Source organism: Aedes albopictus, chromosome 2 (assembly GCF_035046485.1).
Source record: "Aedes albopictus strain Foshan chromosome 2, AalbF5, whole genome shotgun sequence".
Taxonomy (NCBI): domain Eukaryota; kingdom Metazoa; phylum Arthropoda; class Insecta; order Diptera; family Culicidae; genus Aedes; species Aedes albopictus.
Window position 1 is genome coordinate 159,775,759 of NC_085137.1, and position 27,308 is coordinate 159,803,066.

The 27,308-nt window shown below is 44.1% G+C and overlaps 1 protein-coding gene across 1 annotated transcript; it reads right to left on the reverse strand.

Annotated features, from left to right (window-relative positions):
- On the reverse strand, positions 1 to 27,308 carry LOC109414310 (nuclear pore complex protein Nup214). The gene is made up of 7 exons (XM_029859461.2): positions 27,164 to 27,308; positions 26,930 to 27,065; positions 25,245 to 26,863; positions 8,037 to 9,421; positions 7,168 to 7,841; positions 573 to 1,788; positions 1 to 491 (listed from the first exon to the last, which is right to left on the reverse strand). Exons 1-7 carry the CDS (start codon positions 27,197 to 27,199, stop codon positions 92 to 94), a joined length of 5,466 nt encoding a protein of 1,821 aa, XP_029715321.1. The 5' UTR covers positions 27,200 to 27,308; the 3' UTR covers positions 1 to 91.

Genomic DNA, 27,308 nt, shown 5'->3' on the forward strand with positions numbered 1-27,308 from the left:
TCCAGTAAAACATGTCAATTTGATTCTAATTATAACATAGAACGATTGATAGAACATTAAGCTTATACTCTACCTTAATTTTCCATGTGCTCTATCGCCAGCTGGAGAAGGACGATCCTCCGAATTGTGGCGGTTTCTCCGCCTGCTGTTGCGCTAGGTTACCGAAGGAAACTCCCGACGACGACGATCCCAGCTGTTCGAACAAGTTGTTCGATTGGCTGGAAGGACTCAGCGGTGCTTGGCCGAATCCACTCGATCCGCCAAACATTGGCTTGGTACCAAAGGATGGGGATCCTCCGAACACAGCCGACCCTCCAAAAGCTGGCGCCCCTCCGAACGATGGCGTTCCTCCGAATGCTGGTGTACCACCGAAGGCCGGTTTGTTAAAAGCGGACGCACCGGGCGATCCGAACCCACTCTGGGCTACACTGCCGGCCACAGGGGTACTGAAAGCACCACCAGCACCGCCACCGGGGGTTGGCGATCCGAAACTGTGGTGAGAGAGATTAATGGTGTCATTATTAAGTACAAGTTCAGCAATTTCAAATGACGCCCTCTTCACTAAATATTACCTGCTACTTCCAAATCCGGATCCAGTCGTTGCACCTCCGAAAATAGATTGCCCCGATTGTGGCGAGCTGGGCTGTCCAAACACTGATGTACCGAAACCACCTGTTGAAGCACCAGAAGTGGCTCCTCCGAAGATATTGCCAGAGCTAGTACCGGAAGCCGTACTTCCAAACGCTGAAGTACCGCCAAAGATCGATCCTCCAGCGCCGGCTGAAGGGCTAGTAACCGATCCGAACAATCCTCCGCCACTGGCAGCTCCTGCAGTTCCAAAAATGTTGGACGCCGTTGTGGCCGGGGCTGTGGTGGCCACTCCGAACGGACTTGCCGGTTGTTGGGTGCCAGCTGTTGTGCCACCTCCGAAAATGGAACCGGTACTTGTAGGTGGGGAACTTGGTACGACCGAACCGAAGAGACCACCCCCTGAGGTTCCGCCGGTAGCGCTACCAAATGGAGAGCTTGTTGCACTGGTCGTTCCAAAAATTGAGCCTCCTGAGGCGGCACTAGTTGTAGCAACCGATCCAAACAGACCGGTTCCAGCTGGACTTGAGCTGGTGCTGGTAACGGCCACAGTCGATCCGAAAATCGAAATCGGTTTGGATGTTTCGGTGGCCCCGGTTACCGCTCCGAACGCTGATGTGGTACCGGACGAGCCACCCCCAAAAATGGACGTGCCTTCGGACTTCGGGGAAGTAAAGGAAGCACTTCCAAAAATGTTCCCGGAGGAAGCTTTGGGTGCCGCCGGACTCGATGGCGAACAGATATTGAACGAACCAAAGAGATTCGATGTGGCGTCGGTGGTAGAAGTGGGTACGGCGCTGGCGGGCGCAGTTGTGACCGTTGCGGAAGATGTACTGACGGAAGCGAATGAAAACCCGGAGGAAGTGGTGGCTGCCGTTGTGGAAGTTGTCGCTATTGCCGGAGAAGACGTTACAGCCGGAGCTGTAGATGTAGTCGTGGTCGTTACCGTCGTGGAAGCCGGGGTTGTGCTGGTAGTGGCAACTGCGCCAAATAGTGGTTTTGCTTCGCTCGTTGCAGGATCAGATTTGACCGACAGGTCCGTCGGCTTATTGGCAGCAGCAGCGAACGAAAAACCGCCACTTGCTCCACCGAAGGCAAATCCTGTGCTGCTTGCGGACGTGGTTGCAGGAGGCTTAACAGATCCAAACAGGGTCGATGTCGTGGACGTGGCAGATGATGTGCTCTGTGCTACTGTTGCATCTGAAAAGATTACGGACAACAAATACTTCTTCAACATATCTTCATAGTTTTGGATGACTTAAACATTACAACATCGAGTCTTAAATGGATCATCCCTAAAATATAGTAATCATTTTGTTGTTGTAATGCTGAGGGTGTAAGCGTTACATTCATGGTATGGGGCACGTTCGGTGTAGTCCAACAACTCCTATCCCTATCACCGCATGGTACCGGCTGGAAACTATGAGCAACCTTAGGGAAGATCGGTTAATCAATCCCGGTGGGAACTTTGGTCGTAGGCTGACATGGAAGGGGGGTATTGCTTCTGCAAACCTGAACGTTTGTTCTCCAGGAGCAGCAGCTCACAACAGCATCTGATCCCCATGTTGGGGGGGGGGGGCTGATCAGGGGAGGACTCTAAGCTCACTATGGTCCTCCGGAATCTAGGGGGTTGGTGTCAGGTCCTGTAGGGTCTGGGAACACTTCATGTAAGTGAAAGCCAAAGGGAGGGATTGAGCAACACGCAGTGTGGATGGAGGGGCGATGCTGGTGCAAACAGATGACCTAGGACGGGACAGAGTAATTAGTTTTGCGTCGAAGTCACTTACTGCCACAGAGAAGAGGTATTGTCAGACGGAGAAGGAAGCTTTGGGGTTAGTCTGGGCTGTGGAAAAGTTTCAATTCTATCTGTTAGGGCGGAAATTCGATTTGGTGACGGATTGTAAAGCATTGCTGTACCTTTTCACACCTCTATCCCGCCCGTGTTCGAGGATCGAACGATGGGTGCTACGACTGCAGTGTTTCAACTATTCGATCGTACACATTCGAGGAGATCAAAATATTGCCGATGCCCTTTCCAGACTCTCTCATACTGTGGCAGAACCTTTTGACTCGGCTGAAGAGTTAATGGTCCGACATATCGCAGCTGTTGACGCCAAATCTGTTGCTGTCTCTTGGGAAGATTTGGTCCGTGAGTCTCGAGACGATGCAGAAATCATGAATATTTTCGAATGCCTGAAACAGAGCACTACAGAATCATTACCAGTAGCTTATCGTGTTATTTCTTCAGAACTCTGCGATGTAGAAGGAGTACTTCTACGTGGTGATCGTGTAGTAATCCCCACAGCTTTACGCCAACAAGTCTTGAGCATAGCGCACGATGGTCATCCGGGGGTGCGAATGATGAAATCATTTCTCCGAACTGCTGTCTGGTGGCCCAAGTTGAATGCTGATACAGAACGTTTCGTAAAAAACTGCCGTGGATGTGTTTTAGTATCCGCTCCGGACGTTCCAGAACCGATGATCCGAAGTTCGCTCCCGTCGGGGCCCTGGGAAGACATAGCCATAGATTTCCTTGGACCTCTTCCAAATGGGCAACACTTGCTGGTGATTGTGTATTGCTACAGTAGATTTCTCGAGATATGCGAAATGACCTGTATTGATTCGACGGAGACAATTGGACGTTTGAGAGGGGTATCCGGCCGGTTCGATATTCCATCGTTGATCAAAGCGGACAAAAAAAAAATTCTCCAGTGAAGAGTTTAGATCATTTTGCAGGGACAGTGGTATACAACTAGTCAACACGATCCCGTATTGGCCACAAATGAACGGCCAAATGGAGCGGCAAAATCGTTCCATTTTGAAGCGGCTGCGTATTGCCCAAGAATTGGGCAAGGATTGGCGAAAGGAGTTACACGACTATCTTCTCGTATACCATGCAACTAACCATGCAACTACAGGCGAAGCCCCATCAAAACTCATGTTCGGTCGCCGCATAAAGAGCAAACTACCCCGTGTTCCGGTTAGTTATGATGATGAAGCCGTACGTGACTTCGACAATCTTCAGAAAGAGAAGGGGAAGGAATATACGGATAAGAAGCGTCGGGCTGCCTATAGCGAGGTAGAGGAAGGGGACAAAAGTGTTCGTTAAAAGGATGAAGAAAAACCACAAATTGGAAGCGGATTATTCACCAGAGGAGTATCAAGTTGTCAAGAAAAGCGGTTCGGATGTAATCGTGCGATCCCGGGTTTCCGGAAAGGAATTTCGTCGGAACGTTACACACCTGAAGAAGATCCCTTTGGAACAAGACGAAGCACAAACCGAGGCACAAACAACTTCTAATGATGAAACTGTTCAGGTTATACCGGAGGACGAACCAACTGGTTCAAAGGAACTTGACTGCGAAGCAAGCTGCGAGACTGGTGTACAACAGCAGGAACCATTACGTTTCCGGCGTGATCGACAACAACCAACAAAGTTCAAGGATTACATACCTCATTGATTTTAGAAAGTTAAGGTGGGGTTGTAGGGTCTTGGAACACTTCATGTAAGTGAAAGCCAAAGGGAGGGATTGAGCAACAGGCAGTGTGGATGGAGATGGACAGGGAAGAGGGTAGAGGGGAGAGGAGAGAAGGAGGGACTTTGGTTTGTGAGAGAGCAGTGGAAAGACGTGAATAAACCGGGCTGTTAATTAAACGTAATTTCGACAGTTAGAAAAGTGGATTATCCGAAATACCAACTCACTACAGGTCCTACGAGCCAGCCGTAAAAAAAAAACATTGTAACGGAAAATCAGCAACAGAATAATACGAACCGAGACCAACGGTAACGACCCCAGAGAACAAAGAGAAGGACTTGTGATTGGAAACTCGGTACGTGGAACAGCCGATCTCTCAACTTCATTGGGAGCACCCGCATACTCGCCGATCTACTGAAGGACCGCGGGTTCGACATCGTAGCGCTGCAAGAGGTTTGTTGGATAGGATCCATGGTGCGAATGTTTGGAGGTCATACCATCTACCAGAGCTGCGGCAACACACGCGAGCTGGGAACAGCTTTCATGGTGATGGGTGATATACAGAGGCGCATGATCGATTGGTAGCCGATCGACGAAAGAATGTGCAGGTTGAAGATCAAGGGCCGATTCTTCAACTTCAGCATAATAAACGTGCACAGCCCACACTCCGGAAGTACTGATGATGACAAGGGCGCATTTTAAGCGCAGCTCGAACGCGAGTACGGTCGCTGCCCAAGCCACGACGTCAAGACGCTCAGGTAGGCCAGGAGCAAGAATTTAGACTGACGATTAGAAAGTTCAGCGCCCTCCGGCGGACGAACAAAAACGGCCTACGACTCATTGATATGGCCGCCTCCAAAATATGGCCATACGTAGCACCTTTTTCCAACACAGCTTCCCTTATCGTTACACCTGGAGATCACCACAGCAGACGGAATCTCAAATCGACCACGTTCTGATTGACGTACGGCACTTCTCCGACATTATCGCCGCGTTGCCAGACGAGGGTGAGCTCGATGAGGCCCCTCTAGAGGACTGCTGCAGTACAGTGAAAGCAGCCATCAACGGCGCAGCCGAGAGCACCATCGGGTACGTGGAACGGAATAGACGGAACGAATGGTTCGACGAAGAGTGCCGAACGGTTTTGTAGGAGAATAACGCAGCAAGGGCGGTAATGCTGCAGCAAGGGACCCGACAGAACGAGGAACGTTATAACAAAAAAGCGGAAACAGTAGGCTCGCCTCTTTCGGAAGAAAAAGCGCCGCTTGGAAAAAGCGGAGTGCGAAGAAATGGAACTGCTGTGCCGTTACCAAGAAACACGGAAGTTCTATCAGAAGCTCAACGCATCCCGCAACGGTTTCGTGCCGCGAGCCGAAATATGCAGGGATAAAGACGGAGGCCTCTTGACGGACGGATGTGAGGTGATCGAAAGGTGGAAGCAGCACTTCGATCAGTACCTGAATGTTGTCGAGAACGTAGGCACGGGAGACCACGGCAATGGAGGAAATGATGACGCCAGTGCAACGGAGGACCGAAACCAACTCCCACGCTGAGGGAAGCTGAGGATGCCATTCTTCAGCTCAAAACCAACAAAGCAGCTGGTAAAGATGGTATCGCAGATGAACTCATCACGATGGGCCCAGAAAAGTTGGCCAACTGTCTGCACCGGCTGATAGTCAGAATCTGGGAAACCGAACAGCTACCGGAGGAGTGGAAGGAAAGGGTAATATGCCCCATTCACCAGAAAGGTGACCATTTGGAATGTGAGAACTTCAGAGCGATCACCATTTTGAATGTTGCCTACAAAGTGATATCCCAGATCATCTTCCGTCGTCTGTGACCTAAAACGAATGAGTTCGTGGGAAGTTATCAAGCCACCTTCATCGACGGCCGGTCGACAACGAACCACCGTATGGCAAATTTTCCAGAAATGCCGTGAATGCCAGGTCCCAAAGTATCACCTGTTCATCGACTTTAAAGCGGCATACGACAGCATCGACCGCGTAGAGCTATGGATAATCATGGACCAAAACGGCTTTCCTGGGAAGCTGACTAGACTAATTAAAGCAACGATGGACGGTGTGCAAAACTGCGTAAGGGTTTCGGGTGAACTATCCAGTTCATTCGAATCTCGCCGGGGACTGCGACAAGGTGACGGACTCTCATGCCTACTCTTCAACATGGCTCTGGAAGATGTGATGCGACGAGCCGGGCTCAACAGCCGGGGAACGATTTTCACAAAATCCGGTCAATTTGTGTGCTTTGCGGACGACATGGACATTATCGCCAGAACATTTGGAACGGTGGCAGAGCTGTATACCCGCCTGAAACGCGAAGCAGCAAAGGTCGGACTGGTGGTGGTGAATGCCTCAAAAACAAAATACATGCTGGTAGGCGGAACTGAACACGACCGGATCCGGCTGGGTAGTAATGTTACCATGTGCACCATGTACAAAACGCTAATAAGACCGGTGGTCTTCTATCTCGTGTACGTAGAAGATCACCGGTCTTATTAGCGTGGACCATGCTCGAGGAGGACCTGCAAGCACTCGGAGTTTTCGAGCGACACGTGCTAATGACGATTTTCGGCGGTGTGCAGGAGAACGGTGTGTGGCGGAGGAGGATAAACCACGAGATCGCTGTACTTTTCGGTGAACCCAGCAGGTGGCCAGAGCCGGAAGGATACGGTGGACAGGGCATGCTGCAAGAATGCCGGATAACAACCCTGCAAAGCTGGTGTTTGCTACTGATCCAGTTGGCACAAGAAGGCGTGGAGCGCAGGCAGCATGATGGGTGGACCAGGTGGAGCGTGACTTGGCGAGCATTGGGCGCGACCGAGGATGGAGAGCGGAAGCCACAAACCGAGTATTGTGGCGTACTATTTTTGATTATGTCTTGTCTTATATGTGATGTTGAACAAATAAATGTATGAATATTTAGGAGTAAATATAACAATATTAAATTGTGATCAGTTTTGCGAGCAACTACACCGTATTCTTGATTTCCCTGGAAATTCCAATTGCTGGAGCTATTTTTTAGATGAATTCAGGTTAACCATGCAAAGTATTAGCCGTATCCGTGATCTTTATGAAAATTTACTAACCTGTAGCGGTGGTGGTGGCTGTTGCAGCCGTCGTACTTGCTGTTTCGGTTGCACCTCCTCCGACGGTGAAACTGGCGAACACTCCGCCACTTGAAGGAGTTGTTGTAGCAGTTGTCGTAGCAGTCGGTTTTATGCTTCCGAACAGTCCCGTACCGGGTGCAATAGTTGCCGTCGATGTTCCAAAGATATTGGAACTTGTTGTCGTCTTTGCTGCAACTGCACCGAATGGACTTGGCGACGCCTTAGAAGTTTCTACAGCGGTTGAGTCCACCCTCTGTAGCAGATTGGTCAATGCTGGGAAAGCTGCCTTAGCTGCTTCCTCGGAAGCAGTGGACGTTCCAGGAGCAGCCGGCAAAGGTTCATCTTTCTTGACTTCTTCCTTTGGCTTTTCTTCCTTTTTCGGTTCGGGTTGCTTCTCCTTGGGTAGGTTTAGTACCGAAGTCGTAGGAGCGGATGCTCCAAATGTCACAGACGCACCTCCAACAGGAGCTCCAAACGAAAATGCTGGTTTACCGTTGGTCGCTGCGCCAAAGTTCACTACAGGCTTGGTGGGTTCCGAATTGTTTGCGCTATCCGGTTTTGGGATTGGTTGGATAGTAGTGCTGCCAAATCCAAAGACAGCAGGCTTAGGAAGTGGTTCCTGATTTTCCTTATCTTTCGAAGATATCGTCGAGCTGGAAAAGAATTGCAAAAGGATAAAGCTTACTTCGTGTGACTGGTTGCCAACCAATGGTTGTACGTGAATCACAGATATCTCTGCGGTTGAACTTTTTTGATGTCTAGGTGATCGGGTCGCGATGTTGCGCATGAAAGACTACAAACTACTACAACTATTTTGATTTCGGTTTGTTATTCTTGTCTATACTTACACTGGTTTGATGGTGGTGCTTCCGAAAAGTGTAGTCTCCTTCGTTATGGTAGGCGGCTCCTTCATAGAAGACACTGATTGTCCAAAAGTTGGCGCCGCGGGCTGCCCAAAGCTGAACACGGAAGATGACTGTGGTGCGGCGGCACCTGCTCCTCCTGATGTACCAAACATTACGGGAGCAGCAGCAGCAGAAGGTTTTGGTGCCGTTGTTATCAAGCTGTTGGTACTTTGAGGTGCTGGTGCGAACCCAAATCCGGTACTTTGTGCAGTGGTAGTAGGCTGTTGAATTACAGTTACCGCAGCCGGCTTGGATCCAAAGTTAGGAAGACTCGATGCTTTAGGAAGATCGAAAACTTTCGGCGGTTCTGTGACTGCAGGTTTTGCTGGTGCTGGAACAACAACCGGTTGGGCAACCTTGGGTTGCATCTGCGGCTTTTCCTCGACCTTCTTCACCCGAGCTACCGGTCTAGCGATCACTGTGGTTTCCGCCTTCGCCCTTTCCGAATCCATTCGACGAACCTCGTTTCGCCGTTCCCGAACGACCTCCGAATTCAAACCGATGCGATCCGGTCGACTCGGTTTCACGGTTACAACCTTTCGGTTCTTCAGCATGTCCCGAAGGGAACTCATTTTAACCTCGCTCAAACGCCGAGCATCCTCACGCACCTGGTCAGCGATCGACATCGAGATAATCGAATCCGTCAAAGAATCCACCGGGTCCGCCCCACCCAAGTCCTTCTTTCGGCCCTTTTCCAACCCTCGAATGCTCTCTCGCATGCCCAGCTTCCCCTTGATGTAGCTCAGCTTCTCCCTCTGTCTGTTCAGGATCTCCTGCTGCTTGGACAGCGTTTGATAGAGCACCTCCAAGCTGGGCACATGCATCCTCCGTTTGGAGTTGGTCCGATTCGCTTCCTGAATTGCGGACCACTGGGCGTCGATCTGTTTGTTCACAACGTGCAGCTGGTTCTCGTTGACCGCCAGCATGTTCTGCAAGCTGGCCAACTGGCGCCGACTGGACTGGGACATGGCATGCGTTTCCTGGAACTGATTCGGACTCGGATGTTTGTAGATAGCGTTTTTGCTGTTCGCTTCCGCAACCATGGCGAAGGCTTCGTTCAAACCCAACCTTAGGGCCTGAACGTCCGATGTGAGCGATTCGGTACTTTCCGCAGCCTGCACGCTGAGATCCTGCAGTTCCTTAAGGTTCTTGATGATGGTGGTCGATTCCTCCTTGGAACCGATGGTGGTGTTGAGGTTTTTGCAACGCTGTAGAAGGTCCGTCAATTCTTCCTCGAATTTTCGGATCTCTTCGGTGATCATCGAACGGATGACCGAGTTGGTATCGTCGGTTGACTCCTGTTTCTTCTGAGTTGGCTTTTGTGGTTGCTGTAATGTGTGAGAAAGCAAAGATAGAATTATTCAATTAAGATATGTTTTATAATAAAGAATTTTCTAGTTCAAACTGATCCTCAAAATAAAATAAAACGTGTTCCTATCTACATTCAAATTTGGGTATGCACGAGCCACGAGCCACTATTTTTTCTCGAATGTCGATTCCTCTAACGTTTCCTCTGATGTCAATTCCCCGAGTTCCGCATATACCTTAAGGACAGACTTGTTAGAATCCCAAAATGGCCGCCACAATGGCCGACTTTGGCACCTACTCACGATTTCGAGGGCACAAATCTCTTCGTGAACAAAACCAGCGCACGTGAGGCTTTTATTTCAAGATGATTACAAGTGAGCAAGAACAGAATAATAAAATGCACTGTTTTTTGAAGCTTGCTTCTTGATATTTGTGCGTTTGAAGTTCTAATGTACTGTTCAAGCGGGATTTCAAGACGTTTGTCCTTAATCCGGGGTCAAATTGATCACTTCAAAACAACTTTTGCAGATATTTGTAGCAATTAAAATAATGATAAATAATATCTGTAAAACCAGAACCGGATGGATCTCTATAAAACTACGTAACAGAATTTTGTTCAACAAATATAAACTTTAAGTTAAATAACTTCCAAAATCTTAAACTTCAAAATACCACTTTGGGGCGAAATTGGTCAGCATACAATTGAACATCGGTTAGAATAGAAAATTGCCTTTTCCACTTAATATTGATCTTCTTAACACAAATAACGCATCAAAACTTTTACAACTAATGAATTTGATTGCTAAATTGTAAATTGTAAATTTTTAAATTGACGATTAAACCCTTCATGCGTAGGTCCTTTGAAATGAACAAGTTCAAAGTTTAATAACTTTTTCAACTAAAAATTTAACTTTTAAAACTGATTCATGTCCAGAACACAGAAAGTTTAAAGGTACATGTAGTGGCATTCGATAGTTAAGTAGCAACGGTTTCAGTGTTTTCCGTGAGCCGAACTCCTTGTAACTGATGTTGTTCATAGCTTCTGATTGTGGTGGACGGTTCCGCCCTTTTTGTGCTCCGCTCCCAGGGTCTCTGCATTGCCTTAGTGCACTGCCGCTCGTTGCCTTTGTTTTCTGCATGCTGGTATTTTTTTTGCCTCCCTATTCACTATGAGCTTTCAGGGTCCCAATCGCCCATGTAGCTGCTAGTTGTGGGTTATCTCGCATGCTGGTATTTGGAGCCTCCCTACTCGCCCACGGTTTTCGTGGTTCCAATCTCCCTCGCCCTCTGAACTTTTCTGCTACTTCTCCTTGCCGCGACCGCCCCAATGGCAATGTCCCTGGCGTCGCAAGTCACCGAGAATAACTTGTTGTAGTCTGGCATGATCAACACCGGAGCCGAAACAAGAGCTGTCTTGAGGTTCAGTGCCGCTTCCTCTGCCTTCGCCGTCCATCGAAACTTTGTCTTTGTCTTCGTTAGCTTGGTTAGCGGCGGTGCCAGTTGCCAGAAGCCGTCTTTCAAATCTATTGAAGAGATGTATCCGCATCCCCTAAGGTTGTTGATGATAGCGGAGATCTGCGGTATCGGGTATCCTTCATTCGTCATAGATAATAGAGCTCAAGTGTCGTGCGTCTAGGACTCTAGTCAAACCCTGAATTGCCCTTCTTCTTCTTCACTGCCACCAGTGGGTTGTTCAATGGAGAGAACATTGCCTCCTCTATAACATCCAACGCCAGCATTAGGTTTATTTCCTTATTGACTTCGTCTAATACCTACACGTACTTAGACATCGGATAATGCCGTTGCTTTTTGGGTTTTGCCTCGACTTCTCTCCGGTGTTCGTAGAGAGTGGTGCGACCTAATAGGCCTTCCTTTGCTGTGGGGAAAGTTGCGATGACTCGATCCCATGCTCTCTTCTGCTCTGGTGTTAACACTTTCATTGATTCTTCCGCTGCAGTTTCATCGGTCTCCGGGTGTTCTCTGATCTCTTGACCCTAAAGATGTTCCAGAAGTTCATGCCAAGCACAACACATTCTGATAAGGACGGAGCCAGCATTACTGCGATCGTCTCAACCCGGTTGTTTAATGAGATCGGGAGATAAACGAAGCTTCTAATGTTGTGCGCCACTGTTTTGATCTGGCCCCTGGCATCTCCTTCTCACAAGTTCAGTTCTTAGATGATTTTGATCGCGTTGCCACCAAGCAGCGAACAGCTTGCTCCACTATGTATCCAGTAGTCTACGTAGTTTTTGCCCAGAACCGATATCTCTGCATGCGGACACTCGTCATATTCGGGATTTATAATAATGGCATTGACCATGGCTGGATTTGGGATTTCTGAGGGATTGTAAAAGGTGTGCGAGGATCTCTTTCCCTCGATTACTGGTTTCCCAAACCTGCTCGACTTGTGGGACAGTTGCGCAGGGAGTACCTTTTGTGCCCACATCGGTAACAGAACATGACTGCTTGCGGCTTTGGGCAATCCATATACCTATGCCCGTCTTCATCGCAGTTCCAGCAGATCAAACCCCCTCTCTGTGGGAAAGGCATTCGTTTCTACCGGTTCAGCAACATGCGGGTCTCGTCGTAGCTACTGCAAACCCTGACCATCAGACCATATCCTGTAGAGATGCCGGCCTTGCGGCGGTGACAATCGTTGCGTAGTCGGCGTTCATGTTTTTCTTCACAATGAAAAATTTCTCCTGCTCACTTATGGGAGGCTGAACGAAACGAAACAATGAATGTTGATAAATCGCGAAAGACTCGTCCGGTGCTTAAAAAGAGGGCTTCTAATTTTTAGACGTGTTCGTAACTGCTAGGTAGATATTCCTTACACGCAGAAAAATGACGCTTGTTTAGATCAACAAAACGCATGGTTGATTTTCAAACTGAGAATTTACTTATTCCAAAGTTATATTTAATTGTTTTTATTTAGAGTTTATCGATAAAAACAACCGATTACCATCATTTCATATAATGTCAAAAATTTCATTTGTTTCAACAAAATAAAAACCATAAACATGGTCCGAAAGCACTCACACATCTATAAAATGCTTACCCCAACATCGTCACAACGAAGAAGGTGCAACAAATCCATTTGGCCGTGATGGATAACGTGCAGGTACTTACGACAGCATCCACAAAAAGTTGATCGGTTTCGCCTTTTTTGTCTCTTTTTTAGTCGTTCTCCTCCCCATCCGCTTACCGACGGTCTAAAAATAGATTTCCGAGCTGCCGCAGTTGCTGCCGTCACCAACACAATCACATTCCGGGTTTGTTAGTGGCAAAAGGGCAGTCGTTTGAATCAATCCATTATTCCATGTTGAAAAAACCATATCTCTGTTTGTTTTAACAAACTGTTAAAAATTTCGACAAATGAAAATATTTGTATTATCAAACAATAGAACAATTCAGTTTGTCGCTATAGTAAACTGAAAAATCGGTTGATTTGAACTAGAATTTAATTGTGTTTACAATTTATTTTTCTGCGTGTACGTATTTCGTTTTTGAAAGCCGCTCACGTCACTAACAGATTCTGCGACACTGCTCGGCCATACCAATCCAAAGCGTCACCTAGCAGTAGATGTTTGATAGACTTCAGCAGAGTATCGTCGGAAAGACCTTCTTCTGATCTTGCAAAGGTTTCCAATCTGTCCACATCGTTGATGTCCTTTTCGCATTTGAACTTAAGGGTTTATAATTTATTTATGCCAAGTGACCTTATGCCAAACGGCCTTGAGGCAAATGATTCTACACTCTAAAGAATGTTCACGTTCGATTTACGTGAAATATCAGGCAACTCATCCTTATTCTCAAAACCTCAAAAGTTACGTGATGTTAGCAACTTTCACTCGATAACCACGTCGTATGTACCGCCATGTTTGGTGGCTTTCTTATTTTCACGTAACTCGTTTCAACGCGGTTGTGTTGGTGTACTTCCGACTTGGAAGTTTTCGCGGAACGAAAGTTGCGTGATTTTCCGGTTTGCAAAAACAATTCAATATGGCGTCGAGAAGTAGGTTTGTACAAGAACTGCTTGTTGATAGAATTTCTGTGCAAGTTGCTGCAAGTATTGAGGTAATTTAATTGTTTAAGGCGATTGATAGTCATTAATTACAAGCGCTTGACCTTTTCATTAATTTCAGAAGCTAGAATAGATGTTATTAGTCCAGTTCAACGAGTGTTTGAAACGACTGGACTACAAAGCTTGTGCGGCAAAACCATGAGGTTTGTTTTAAATTATCCAATCTTAGACCTTTCGCAATGCTGTTTTATTTTGTATGGCGAGTTTTAATTTTTTTTAAACTCGCCATACAAATTAAAACAGCATTGCGAACGGCCCGAGGATCTGAACTTTTGTAAATGATAAAAGACTGATAAAGATTTGTCCTTGAATGTTACATTTTGGTACCAGTTTATAGCGTATCTATGCTAAAATCTATGCTTTTTAATTGCATTTTGTAAGGATTTGAAATCTCGTGTCTCTTCAAATACGTTGCAAGCTGGTGCGGCTGCTATATTTTCATTCAAAAATGATGTATATATCACGTGAAATTCACGTAGAACTATTCATGTTTAATGTATATTGTAAACTTGTGTGAATACAACTTAGAGTGTATTCCACTATCAATAGATGAGCGCGTATGCGTATGCGCAGCTGATTGCGCAACGCTACTGTCAAACGCAAAAGATAAATAAATCGAACCAAGAGGTTCTTTCTGATCGAGTACTCAAGCTAACAACAAGTGTTTTTATTAAAGCTCCCGAGTGAAACCCCAAAGTGTAGTTACCCAGTTCAACCGGGTCCAGCCCAAGTATTTAGTTAAATCAACAAATCCGGTTTACTCTAAGTGGTCATTTAGTTGTTCCTTGTTAACGGAACCCCGGAGTTAATAGTGGCGACGAGGTAAAACTTAACGGTGGGCGTTCTACCGTACGGGAGACGCGTGATTTTGGCCTCCCCAACCACCAACCAACAGCAGCTAGTAGGAAGAAAATTTCATCTCCGGCGGCGGCAGGCTGATGAAGATTAATTGCGGCGTCGACTCTACTGGTCTGCAGCAAGGTAAAAAGGTAAAGTGAACGGTGAAAGAAAATATTGCAAAACATTTTTTCGGTGAGATTTTTTGGTGATAATCCCGAAACGCCATTTGTATTGGCGGCATTGTTTTGTGAAAACAGAACAATAAAAACTAGTTTACCTTTCTTTGCAGCGAATTGGCTTTGACAAAACAAATTTGTTTTTTTTTACAACCTATTAAAAGTGTATTTTCTTTTTATTTGAGTGAATAGCCATCTGCATAGCGGGAGCAATTGTGCGGCGATATTGGGCTGTTTCGTTCTGCCGGGAGAATTTCTGGTGCTGTTTCGCAGGGCGGCGGTTTCTTCCCGCCGGGCGACGACTGGTCCTTGGTCCGTTGGCGTTGTGGTAAGAGGGACATCGATCAGGTGAGTAGTGAAGATTTTATTGCGACGAGTTTGAAGATTTGTGTTTTAGTTTTTGCATTTATTTGATTGAGTGCGAATGTTGAAGAAATTTTGACGTAGGACTACGATAGACAGATTGTTTTAAAACTTTTTAACATTTTGAATTTTTATTGATTGCAATTAGTGTTGTGAACCTGTGAAGTGTATTTAAAGACTAAATTTGGTGTTTTTGCTCAATTTTGGCAAATATGTCGTATGTAGTCAATCCTAATATTGAACCATACCGCAAAGGTCAATCTTTTTCCAGTTGGATTAAACGATTAGGATTTCATTTTCGAGTCAACAAAGTCAGTGATGATCAAAAGAAGGATCAAATGTTTCTCTTAGGTGGAGATTACCTTTTTAGTATGGCGGACAAATTGTATCCGACCGAAACAATGTTAGACGAAGTGTCTTATGAAATTTTAATTCAAAAGCTTAAAGAAAAACTTGATAAAACTGATTCAATTCTACTACAAAGGTATCATTTTAGTATGAAAGTGCAACAACCTGGGGAAACTGCAAGTGATTTCATTTTTTCGCTTAAAGCTTTGGCGGAACATTGTGAATTTGGTGACCAAAAGAATCGCCTTATACTTGATCGCATTCTTGTTGGTTTAATTGATAATTCCCTTAAACATAGACTTTTAACTGAAGATAGTTCGAAATTGACTTTAGCACATGTTGAAAACATTATCGCTTCTTGGGAAATGGCGGATATTTACACAAAAACTTTAAAGAACAATGACAATGTTGACCTACTGGCTTCAATTGATAATAGATTTTCTTTTCATGATGGAAGACAATTGGCTGAACGTGTGATGACAAAAAGATCTCATGGTTTTTGTAGGGCAGTTAATAGTCATTTTGATTTTCGATCTGCAAAAGATCGCCATCACGCAGCAACATCCAAATTCCTGCAACCTAGGCGTCGATGTCCAACATCTGGAACAATCCATAAGCGCAGAAGAATGGACGACACGCGATGGACAATAGAACAACCAATCTGTGATTACTGCGGAGGAAGAGGACACCTGCGAAGAAAGTGCTACAAACTCCAGGACGACTTGTGCGAAGAGGAAGCCAACTACATTCCTGAGGCGCAAGGAAGCCAACTACATTCTTGAGTGCATGCATGTTTCTTCCATTGGAAAAAGTGATCCCTGTCTATTGAATGTTTCTATTGAAGACAATCCTGTACAAATGGAGGTTGACAGTGGTTCCTCAGTTACAGTGATGGGCAAAAAATTATTTACTTCTAAATTTGACATTCCTATATCGAAAAGCTCAAAACAACTTGTAGTGGTCAATGGTTCCAGATTAAAGGTGTCTGGCGAAGTGGAAGTTAGGGTTGAACATAATGACAAAATTGCAAAATTAAATCTTTTAGTGATTGATTGTGATTACCAGTTCATTCTTTTATTGGGAAGACCATGGTTGGATGAATTTTGTCCCAACTGGAGATTTTTTTTTGGTGATTTGATGCCAGTGAACAATATTTTGAAAAATCAAAGCGAAACACTAATTGCTGATACAAATCCAAACTTTTCTGACATAGTTGTCAAGAATTCGACAAAAACTGAAAAATATTTTGAATCAGACTTGATTTTAACTCGTGAAGTGCCTGTTTTTAAACATTTGTATGACGTTACCTTTTATTTTCGGGAGATTATTTTTAAATGTGATAATAGGTTTAATACAGAGAAGTCAACTATTTCTATTGAAACAATACCCCAAGCAACTGCTAGTATTTTGGACAACGTTAAAGAACCGATAATTTCAACGCTTGATTTGTTGAATGCAGTGCAAATCTTAAACCACAGTGCTGCCTTAATGGGCAATGCTGATGTTTGTTTACGATTCCGATCGAAAGTGTCATTGCCTACGAAATATGATCGAGAACTGCAGAAAAGCTTGATGATTGAAAACAACTCACCGGTAATTTTACAGGATATGGCAAAGCAGATAAGGCGTTATACGTTGTTACAACAGCTTTTAAACTTTTTACACCATGGTTGGCACACTGCTTTCAAAAAGTTTGTTGTTGCTTGTGGCCTTTGTGCAAGTTTGGCAATACTTCCAAAGCTAAATATCATTACAAAATGCAAACCTGCCAAGACACCATTTGATGAGAAACACACAATCGATTTTCGTTTTAAGTACAATGCCTTCTTATTGTTGGTGAATAGTTTCTCTAAATGGGTGGAGGTAAACAGTATGAGAAAAACTTTATCAAAATGTGTTGATTGGTTTAGATTGCCAGACTTATTGTCGGACGATGGTATTTCTTTCAACTCACATTCCATTCACAAATGTATTCAAGCACAAATACTAAACAATCCTGCTGAAAATGGCCAGGGAAAGAGACTAATAGAAATGCTTAAACATTTGTTCGGGATTTTTTCCTTGATCTTAGGAATGATTGAGTTGTGTATTGAAATCCAGATAACTTTATTTTTCATTGGTTATAAAATCAATTGCGTGACGCTGGAGGTTAATTTTCCTTCCATAGAGGTATTTGCTTACAAATTAGGGATGTTGATTTTGGTTAGCTACAAAATCATTTGCAAGTTGCATTTACATGGGAACTCGTTAAAGACATCGTTTCTAAAAAGTTCTTTTGAAAACTCATTACAGATCGTAGTTGGCAATAGGGCAATGGTTCGCGTCTATCCAAACCAAAACAGAGTCGTTAAGGATGGACGAAGTAGCTCGAGTCAGCCAGGCCTGCCAACGAAGGATGTCAAGACTGGTTGGTCGATCCTGACTGTCGAGGGACCCGTGATGCTTTCTGCGCAGTACGAGACCGATGTCGGGCAAATACCTGATCGAAGAAAAAGTGTTCTGTCTGAAATATTAGATTGTGAAACTATAAAAAGAAAATGTTTAGCAAATACGGTTAGGCTTACTGGCCTACCCAGGCTTTCGAGAATATGTTGTAAACCTAGATTAAGAAGTGTTTATTGATGAATAATTGTTCATTCTGAAGTTTATACTTCCAAAGGGGGAAGAGCTAATGTATATTGTAAACTTGTGTGAATACAACTTAGAGTGTATTCCACTATCAATAGATGAGCGCGTATGCGTATGCGCAGCTGATTGCGCAACGCTACTGTCAAACGCAAAAGATAAATAAATCGAACCAAGAGGTTCTTTCTGATCGAGTACTCAAGCTAACAACAAGTGTTTTTATTAAAGCTCCCGAGTGAAACCCCAAAGTGTAGTTACCCAGTTCAACCGGGTCCAGCCCAAGTATTTAGTTAAATCAACAAATCCGGTTTACTCTAAGTGGTCATTTAGTTGTTCCTTGTTAACGGAACCCCGGATTTAATAATGTTTTCACGTAAAAGATACCTAAAATTTCAGTAGCACTCACCCACATTTCACGTAAACGGTACGTAAAATGTATGTCAAGTTTACCTGACTTATCACGTCAATTAGCGAAGCTCAAATTTATCTAGCTACCTGACATTCCGGTGGAGGTTACGTGAAAAATATGGTGGACGAAAACTACCTATCTTTTCACGTAAATCAGACGTGAAAGTGTAGGTCAAATGACACAGACCCGGAATGTTGTTTAGTGGGTTGTGGAAAGAGTAATCCTGGCTTTTATTTTTGTTGCAGAAGACGCTACTTATCCTCACTCTACCTGGACCTCCCTGCTCAGGTGTTAGTTGAGCAGATTATTCCAAAAACACCTAGGGCTTGACGACAATGGAAACAGTTTAGCGGGTCGGAGATATAGTCTTACCTACTTCATTGGCTTGGCTATTGGAGGCTCCATTGCTTAGAGATGAAATGAAAAGGATGGCCATTAGCAGCACCTTCTTTGCGCACAGACATCCGTAGCTATGCACACCTGGATGCAACCAAATGGCGAGGCTTGCAACCAGATAGTGATAGACCATGTTCTGGTGGAAGGCCGGCATACCTCGGTTGTCATTGATGTGAGGACTTTCAGAGGACCAAACATCTGACTCTGATCCCTATCTCGTTGTCAGTAAGACTCGAGCCCGGTTATCAGTCGTGAGGAACTGAAGAATTCAGAGACCGTTGCGTTTCAATATCTAGCGCTTCTCAGAAGAAGATAGACCACATAAGTACCGTCAGAAGCTGGTTAGGCGGATAAAGAAACTCAACGTAGACGACAAAATCAACCATCTGTAGGGTTTTATCCAGGGATTAGTGAACACACTATCGCAAGGGGTGATGGGTACTGTTCAAAGACGACTAAAAAATAATTAGTTTGATAAGGAGTGTCAGAAGGTGTCGAATGAGAAGAACGTTGCCAAAGGCGCATGTTACCTGGTACCTGGCATCTGGCAAAATATATAGGTCAAACGTCTTTAAATCCCGCTGTTCGCGCACGGGTGGACCCTTTTGAACGTTGTGTTTTTTAGATGTTGTGGTAGATTAGCAGACCGCTGAGTAGGCGGTGTATTTAGAAAGATCATTATTACTAGAACTGTCAAGACAGAAACACCACATTGGCGACGACGAACAAGAACCCAGCGCAGAAAATTGAAGATAATTGGGATTTAATTTGAATTGTCGATGGTAAATATGCACAGTCTGATCCCGACGGATAATATCTGCTCGGGTCAGACAAAAGAGGAATAAAATGCTACCACCGGCGGATGAAAATCTGGCCGGTGCAAGTAAAAAAAAAGCTCACCTCAAAAGGGGGCTGCCGTAGCGACAGATACGATCTGTCGGGTCCGGTGGTTGTAATAAATTCCATTGGCCGGGTTTGAAACATAGTCAAAGTGTCAGCAAAAGACGTTGAAACTGGAGAAGATAGAAAAAAATTACACGCGAAGCAAAATGACGTCGGTCTAGTGCAGCGTACCATCAGAGTTAAGACTGCCGTAGAAGCCGAAATAGTCGGAACAGCAGCAGTCAATGCGGAACCTAATTGAAATAGCACTTCGGGAGAAACCCAAATGAGAGACTTTGTAACGACGGCGCCGACGATGGATGGCGTTCCATCAAAAAGCGATTGGTGTTATAGGGCACTAACGACGGTTGATCGGGCAAGATGGATGGATCTTTCATGGTGATGCGACCAGCACTTAGTGATGAGCTTTTCAAGGATACTTTAACGCGACATTTGTTAAAGTTCGTAGCATGGCTACGACACGTCCTAACTCCCTTAGAGGACAAAGAGGAATTCCTTACCAAGGCATCCAAGTTTGTACGAAGACGCGCGCCCGGATCGGTTGGAAGGACTCAGCAAAAGCCAGCTAATACAGTAAAATTAGCAACTGGAGGCCTGCGCAAGTCAGAGACACTACAACGCCGTCGAATCGCTAACAGATGCGATCTGTTGAGTCCGTCGGAAAATGGGATGAGGAGCTCGCCTGACAAGGGGACTCCTGCATATCGTTCTCGGTGTTTGACATACAACCACTATCACTGAGCGAAAACCCCCGCCATAAATTGAATGATTTTTGCCTCATCCGAGCCCCATGCCTATGTTCAGTCAAGATTAGGATGATTTTCGTTTAATGCAGCTTCCTTCAAAATAAAAACAATGTGAATGACAATAGCCTTAAAAATGGATGATTTTTATTACTTTTTAAGAAGCCGATAAATGAATGATGTTCATACCTTTTTCCGATTTGATTTGATTGGGGATTTGTGTTTATTTTAAATTTGTACCATATGAAAAGAAAAACAACCTACACCAATTTTGAAAGGGTATTAAAAAGAATATATTTAAATTTAGATTTATCAGCACATTTCATTTTATACATTCACTATAAATAGTTTTACAATCTGCGTGCGTGTGTTGTTGCGTAGATCCGTTGCGAGCACGGGATGTCGGGACTACGAGATTCTGGAAATAAATCATCAAATATCGATAGTTTAAGGAATTCTATAATGCAAAAAGGATCCTAAGACAATTGCTTACCTCTTGAGATGTCTAATTGTCGTTAATCGAATATTGTTTCGGGATTATTAAAAAGAATCCCCCCGGAAACCAAAAAACTCGGACTTACTACAATTCGCCAGCACTAGTTTCAACGAATGACAGATGTAGGAGTGAAATTGGATGATTTTCGGTATGGAGAACAGAGGGAAATATTTTCAGATGGTTTTGCAATGATTGTCAATCACAACAAACCCTAAGCGAAAAATCATTTATTAATTGAGTCAATTATAATTTCATAACAGGATGATTTTTGTTCAGATGAACGCAGTTTAATCATTCTGCTGCGTAATCATTCAATATTCAGATTCTTTGGATTTGTGTCGCATCGAATGACAAATCATTCTTTGTACGGCGGGGGCTTTCGTTCAGTGTAGATACTAGAAGAAATCAATCACAAAATCAACATCTTTCGTTGAAGAAAAGGAGATGTGGTAGATTAGCAGACCGCTGAGTAGGCGGTGTATTTAGAAAGATCATTATTACTAGAACTGTCAAGACAGAAACACCACAGATGTAATTAATTAAAAAACGATTGAATTATCAGCCGTCCTGCCATGGCGGAGGCACAGTAAATACTATTTTATTTCTCATATGGATACAATGGTGTGAGTGTCTGGTATGAGTAATTCCATGTGTTTTGAACAAACACCCGCTTTAACAGTGCATCAGAGCTTTAGACGCACAAATCTCAAGAAGAAAGCTTCAAACAACAGTGCATTTTATTATTCATTTCTTGCTTACTTGTAATAAGCTTAAAATAAGAAGCTCATGTGCGTTCGTTTAGTTTATAGACTGTTTCAGAAACTATAAATACACTAACGATTGACTGCCATTTCAGTTTGAGCACAATATACAAAAATGTTTCTTGTAGCTCTTATAGTTAACATGCTAACGAAGCAAATAATACCAACTTTGATGTTTCTTGTAAAAGTTAACAAATAGGGCTCTGTAAACTAGATGATTAAAATTTGAAGTTGCACAAAGTGGTAAAAAAAATGTAGCATAATACATGTTCGGTGGTGAAGAAAGAAACTCTCAGCAGCGTTTAGTTAGCGCAGTAAGTGCCTTCTCGAACTGCCTCCGGAATAAATCTCACAAAAAAAAATATTTAAATTCCAAACACAATAAAAATTACTGTATCGATGAGAAAAGATATTTCTCGATTGGTAAGAGTAATTTTTACTGGAATATTTGATCAAAAACCATCATTACGGGCCTTCTCAATGCAAACATTTGTTTTCCAAATTTCTCAACAACACCAGTACTGCCGTGAATCGCATATCTGTCCCATTTGCATAGGAAATCCAGCAAAGATGGGACTGATATGTGATTCACGGCAGAGTAGCAACAAACGTTAAACAAACGAATGTCTTTATTAATGCTAACTGCATTCGCTTTTGTGGTATGATAAGCTTTGCCATCTGAAGGATCGAATGAGCTAAAAAATGAATTTGTTTAGATTAAATGCGTTCAGGAAAGCTAATAAAATGTGTGGAAGTTCTTATGTTCCGTAAAAAAACCTTAAAAAATAAGAAACTCGATCTCAGAAAAAATGCTGCACGCTAACGCCGCTCAGCACTAAAGTGCATAATTTCCAGACTGCACCAAAAATGTGTAACCCTTGCACATTTACAAAATCAGCTCCAGTGTCCGCAAAATTGTCAAAATCGCAAAAATTTTTGTACGCCAATCTAGGTAGGATTACTAGTGACCTTGGAAAACAAAAAAAATCCACATTTCGCATCTAGAAGAGTGTACGAGCTGTTTTTTGAGAATGTGTAACTGCTACACATTTTTGTGTGGTCTGGAAATTATGCACTTATGAGTAGGTCTTACACATTTTAGTGCTGAACAGTTTTAGCGTGTGTGGAAATGCCTATATCAATTTTTCCCAGATTTTGATCAAGACATTCCTTAGACAACTTGTTGGGAAAGCGAATGTGATAAACAGTTAGATAATTTTTGGTATTTAGTGATGAGTAATGTTGAATTCATCAAAAAACACCTTTGTGCAAATGCAAGCAGGGAGAATGAAGTTAATTGTTAGAGAACTCGACTGTTCTTCAAAATATCAAGACAATTGAAAGGAAATACGAAAATATGGAGTACAATATGCTATATTCTGAAAGAAGTTTTAGAAATTATTAGAACAGTTCATTTTATTCAATAAACAAAGTGTATTTATAATTTCTGAAACAGTCTATACGAAGAGATTTGTGCTTTCGAAATTGTGAGTAGGTGCCAAAGTGTGGCGACAATTTTGAGGATTTTGACAAGTCAGTCCTTAAACGGTACAAGGAAGCGAAAACAGTCGAGAAAATAGTTCACAGAAAGATGAAGCAGTATGCTGCCGGTGGACGCATAACTGTCCCATGTGCAAAAACAGACAATCGAGAAAATCGCGTCCAAAGTTCAAAAAGTAAATTGCCTCAACTATGGAGCATAAGGGCTGCATTGTACTAAAACATCGACCAATTTTGAATTTGAGCACTAATTTTTGTTTTAGAGCGATTTTAATGCTCCATAGGATTTGCTATGAAACGTGACGCTTATGCGTCCACAGATAGTGACAAATCGGCGTTGCATTTTTTCGACAATTTTCGGAACAAACTGTTTTTATTTTTTTATATGATAGTAGGGTAAGAAATCAAACTCTGAACTAGTCAAATTGTAATCTTCAATTGACCCATTTCGAAATTCATTAAAACGACGTACTTTTCAGGCAAATATTGTCTCGAAAAAGATGTTAAACAGCTTTCCGTAATAGGGGAAATTGCCTATTCTCGGCCGTTTTGTTCTCTTCGTCTTTGGGGATTTTTTGAAACCTATTGATCCCAGAGTTGGCCTCAAATCCTTCCACACTAAGCTGAATTATATGACCAACTTTCAGGTAATTTGGCTGACAAAAACCCCTCATGACGAAGAGAACAAACCTGCCGATAATACCCATTGTCACCCTATAACCTGATAACATGGACTTTGAAAGCATTGAAAAAAGCGTTTTTGTAAGGGAAAACAGGCAATTGAAAAATCACTGTGATTTCACCCATTTCCCCCCAGATAAAGCACATTTTCGGTGCACTCGTACAGCTCATGCATTGAATCACACGTAATATGTGAATACGTCAAATGAAAGCTTTTTATCGTAGAATCGACCAACCGAATAATATTCCGCATTATTTGTCATAAAATTATCAAATTTAAGTAATTCTTACTTGGAGAATGTTATCTTAAGTTGAACCATTTGTAATCTAAATTTGAACTAGTAAACGGGGGCGAGCTTCCAGTGTTGGCCTGCAGACTGCGCTAGTGGTTGTTTTGTTTACTCTTGGGGGATGAAAAATTCCAAATTTAGTTTCCAAGTTCCTGAAGAGTTTAGAACATTCTTAGTTGAAATTCCACTGCCTAATGAAAAATAGTTATGGGAATTAGCAGATCCATGTGTTTTTCTGTTGTTCAACACGAAATTGGCTGTTGTGGAAGATGCACGAGCTGCTGCCGCCAGTAGTTCAAATTAAGATTAAAATTGGTTCAAAATATGATTACGATGGTTCAAATTAAGATTAAAAACATTGTTGACGAATAATCGAATTTTTCAATGAAATTCGGTGCAAATACAAACTTTTTAACACTTAACAGAAAGCTTATACCCGTGGCTTTCATGTACATACGATTTTGCCGTAGTAAATTGTGGGAGAAAAAATCACTCAAAATTTGCGCTGCTTCGGAAAGCCGCAATTTGGTTCAACTTTTGATTACCTACCCTACACTATAAATCACGTTCATAAGCTGCAAAATCTTAATATTGCCAAAAATGCACATGGGACAAATATGCTTCCACCGGCAGTATGGAGAGAATGTTATTACTGAGGCGCAAAACAGTAGGAACAAAATGGTATGTGGAAATTTTACGAAACTATCAATGGAGTGTGGAGAAAAACAGTGCCTTCTCTCGTCATGTGCAATAAACGTGAAGGTAACTTGCTAACTCAAACAGATCCAAGACAATATCCAGTAGTGGCTAGGAAGAGGTCGGTGTCTTCGTGGCAAGTCGCGCACAAGATGGCTATTTGCGGTTCAGGAGGACCAAAGAGCTCTCAACATCCAGGGGGACTGCAAGTTAGTATCTTATAAAATTATATTTTGGTTAACCCTCGAGCGATCGCGCTGTTATATTTTGTACAACACGATGAAAATATCTAGCTTTTTGTACTCAGCATTAGTGTGGTGCTGACGCAGGTAGTCAACCGCGCGAGTTACGGAAGGTTAAAAATATTTGGTTTTTAACCCGGGAACGGTCGCGTCGTGTACAGAGTACACGCACCGTGAAAAATGCATGCTTGTGGTACACAGCGTGTGCGCGGCGTTGCTGCAGGTAGTCAAAGATGCGACTGCTTGAGGGTTAAAACATAGTTGACTCGTTTTCTATCATAAGTACCTACCTTGGAAATGCTTTCCGACGAATTGGACCGACTGATGTCCGCCGATGGTGGTGGAGGCGTATACGTAGGCGGCACGGTTATAAACGGTTTGGCGGCGTCCGCTGCAGCTTTCGGCATTTGTTGCTGCTGTGGTGGTTGTTGACCGAGTGCCGCTTTCAGCAGCGAAGGTTGAGCCTGTTGGGATGCTGCTGCTGCTGCTGTTGGTGCTACTGTCGGTGCGAAAGGTTTCCCCGGAACACCAAACGACGGTAGCGCGGTTCCTGTGGTGCTCCCTCCGAACGGACTGGTTTTGACTGGGTCGGACGTGGTGGGCGCTGCCGTGCCAAATGTTATCTGCTTACCGAACGTTGGAGCAATGGATGCGGTAGCTGAAGCGGCGGCAGTGGGTGGCACCCCAAACAGATTGGCCGGGGATTTGTTCTCGCTTGGGCTGAAGAAGGACTTGGTCTTGGCGATTGCTGGAGTTGAGGTGGCCCCCGCAGGGACCGTGAACGTCATGTCGGCTGCGGGAGGTGCCGCGGCGGTTGGTGGTGTTGGCTGCTGTTTGCTGGGGTCTACTTTTTCGAACTTCCCGGATGTGTCGGCGACGGGTTTTGGCGGGCAACATATCCTTGGAACGTTTGGCACCAGGTTTAGCACGTTAAAGGATACTAGGAACCCGTAAGTGGACAGCAAATGAATCATCGGCATAACCGGAAGGGTTTGCTCCGACAACACTACTTCATGGGTGCAGCCGGTCTCGAGGGCAAACCCGATCGGCAAAGTTTCCTGTTTATCAGATGACAGTGGTAATTCTGCTCGTGCCTCATCAGTCGTTGTCCACTGGTACCAAGTAGGAGTTTCTCCGGTTTCTGTTGTTCCTAGGATTCCGACTTCCATACTATTGGCAGACGCCATCAACAGAATGTTCCACTGCAATATATGGATGAGAAACACTTGTCCCTTCCTGGGGCCACTCTGACTGTAACAGATATCGTCATAGTTGACGAACACCGGATTGCCGGCCTTCGGAGCGTTCACTATAAACAGGGACGGAACGCTATCCTCAGCCCTTGGCAGGAAGACCGCTGCGAACTGATATGTGGACAACCATTGCACGGCTATTACATCGAAAGGGCCTTCCATTACCTCCGGAGGGCAGGCGATGGTCCGTGCCGGCTTAAGATCCGGCTTAAACTGCATCAGCTTTCCGTTGGCGAAACCAACTACTAGCTGTTTCCCTTTGGGACTCCAGCATGCGCACATCGCCCCTTCGCTCTTGTCCAACGAATGGAACTCAATTCCACTGGGTTCCTTCAGGGTGTACACCGACATTGCTCCGTTTTCCGTCCGCAATGCAAACATATTATGTATCACCGGGTTCCACAGAATCTGTGTGCTTCGAATCCCTCCTTCCGGCGATGTCCTGATTTCATGAAGCTTCACAACCGCCGGCGTCAGAAACGACGGAACAGAATAGATCTGTATCATCGGAACACCACCCACCATAACATCCACCGCCAGAAAACCGTGATCCGAACTGACCGCCATCTGGAATGGCTCCGACGGAAGGGGAACCGTACGGAGCGGCACCACTTCATCGATCACCTTATCCGGAGTAACGTCTTTCAGTTGCAGAACTGCAATTAGAAAAAGAAGTTTTTTTTACTGTGTAACAAAACCTTTAACCATCCATCCAAACTTACCTTTAATCTGTGGCCCTGTGGTGCCGGCAAACACCAGGCCGTGGACACTGGCTGCGGCTAGCAAGCTACAGCTATCCCTCACGTTCCCATCGCCCTTGAAAATGGGAACCTTGTTTTGGAGGGTGAATTTCAGCTCCTGTTGACATAAACAAAGTATTCCGCAGACATCAACATAACCTCATTTAGCGGTCCCACGACCGGAACAAAGGAAATTTGCCACAAAATCAAACTCACCGTCACGTCTAATCCAGTTGGGGCAGGAGTTGCCATCGTATGAGTTATTTATCACTACGTTTCCAATCAATTTAATGAAGAATTCTTAAAAATTTTCGCCAGAATTCTTATTGCGTCTGAAAACTGACCGATGCCGAACGCGATT

Excerpts from the sequence above, each read along its gene's own strand:
- LOC109414310 (XM_029859461.2), bottom strand. The coding sequence starts at position 27,199 with ATGGCAACTCCTGCCCCAACTGGATTAGACGTGACG. Across the intron at positions 9,422-25,244 it reads CGTCGGAAAGCATTTCCAAG|CAACCACAAAAGCCAACTCA; the intron begins GTAGGTACTTAT and ends CACACATTACAG. Across the intron at positions 492-572 it reads TCCGGATTTGGAAGTAGCAG|TTTCGGATCGCCAACCCCCG; the intron begins GTAATATTTAGT and ends CTCTCACCACAG.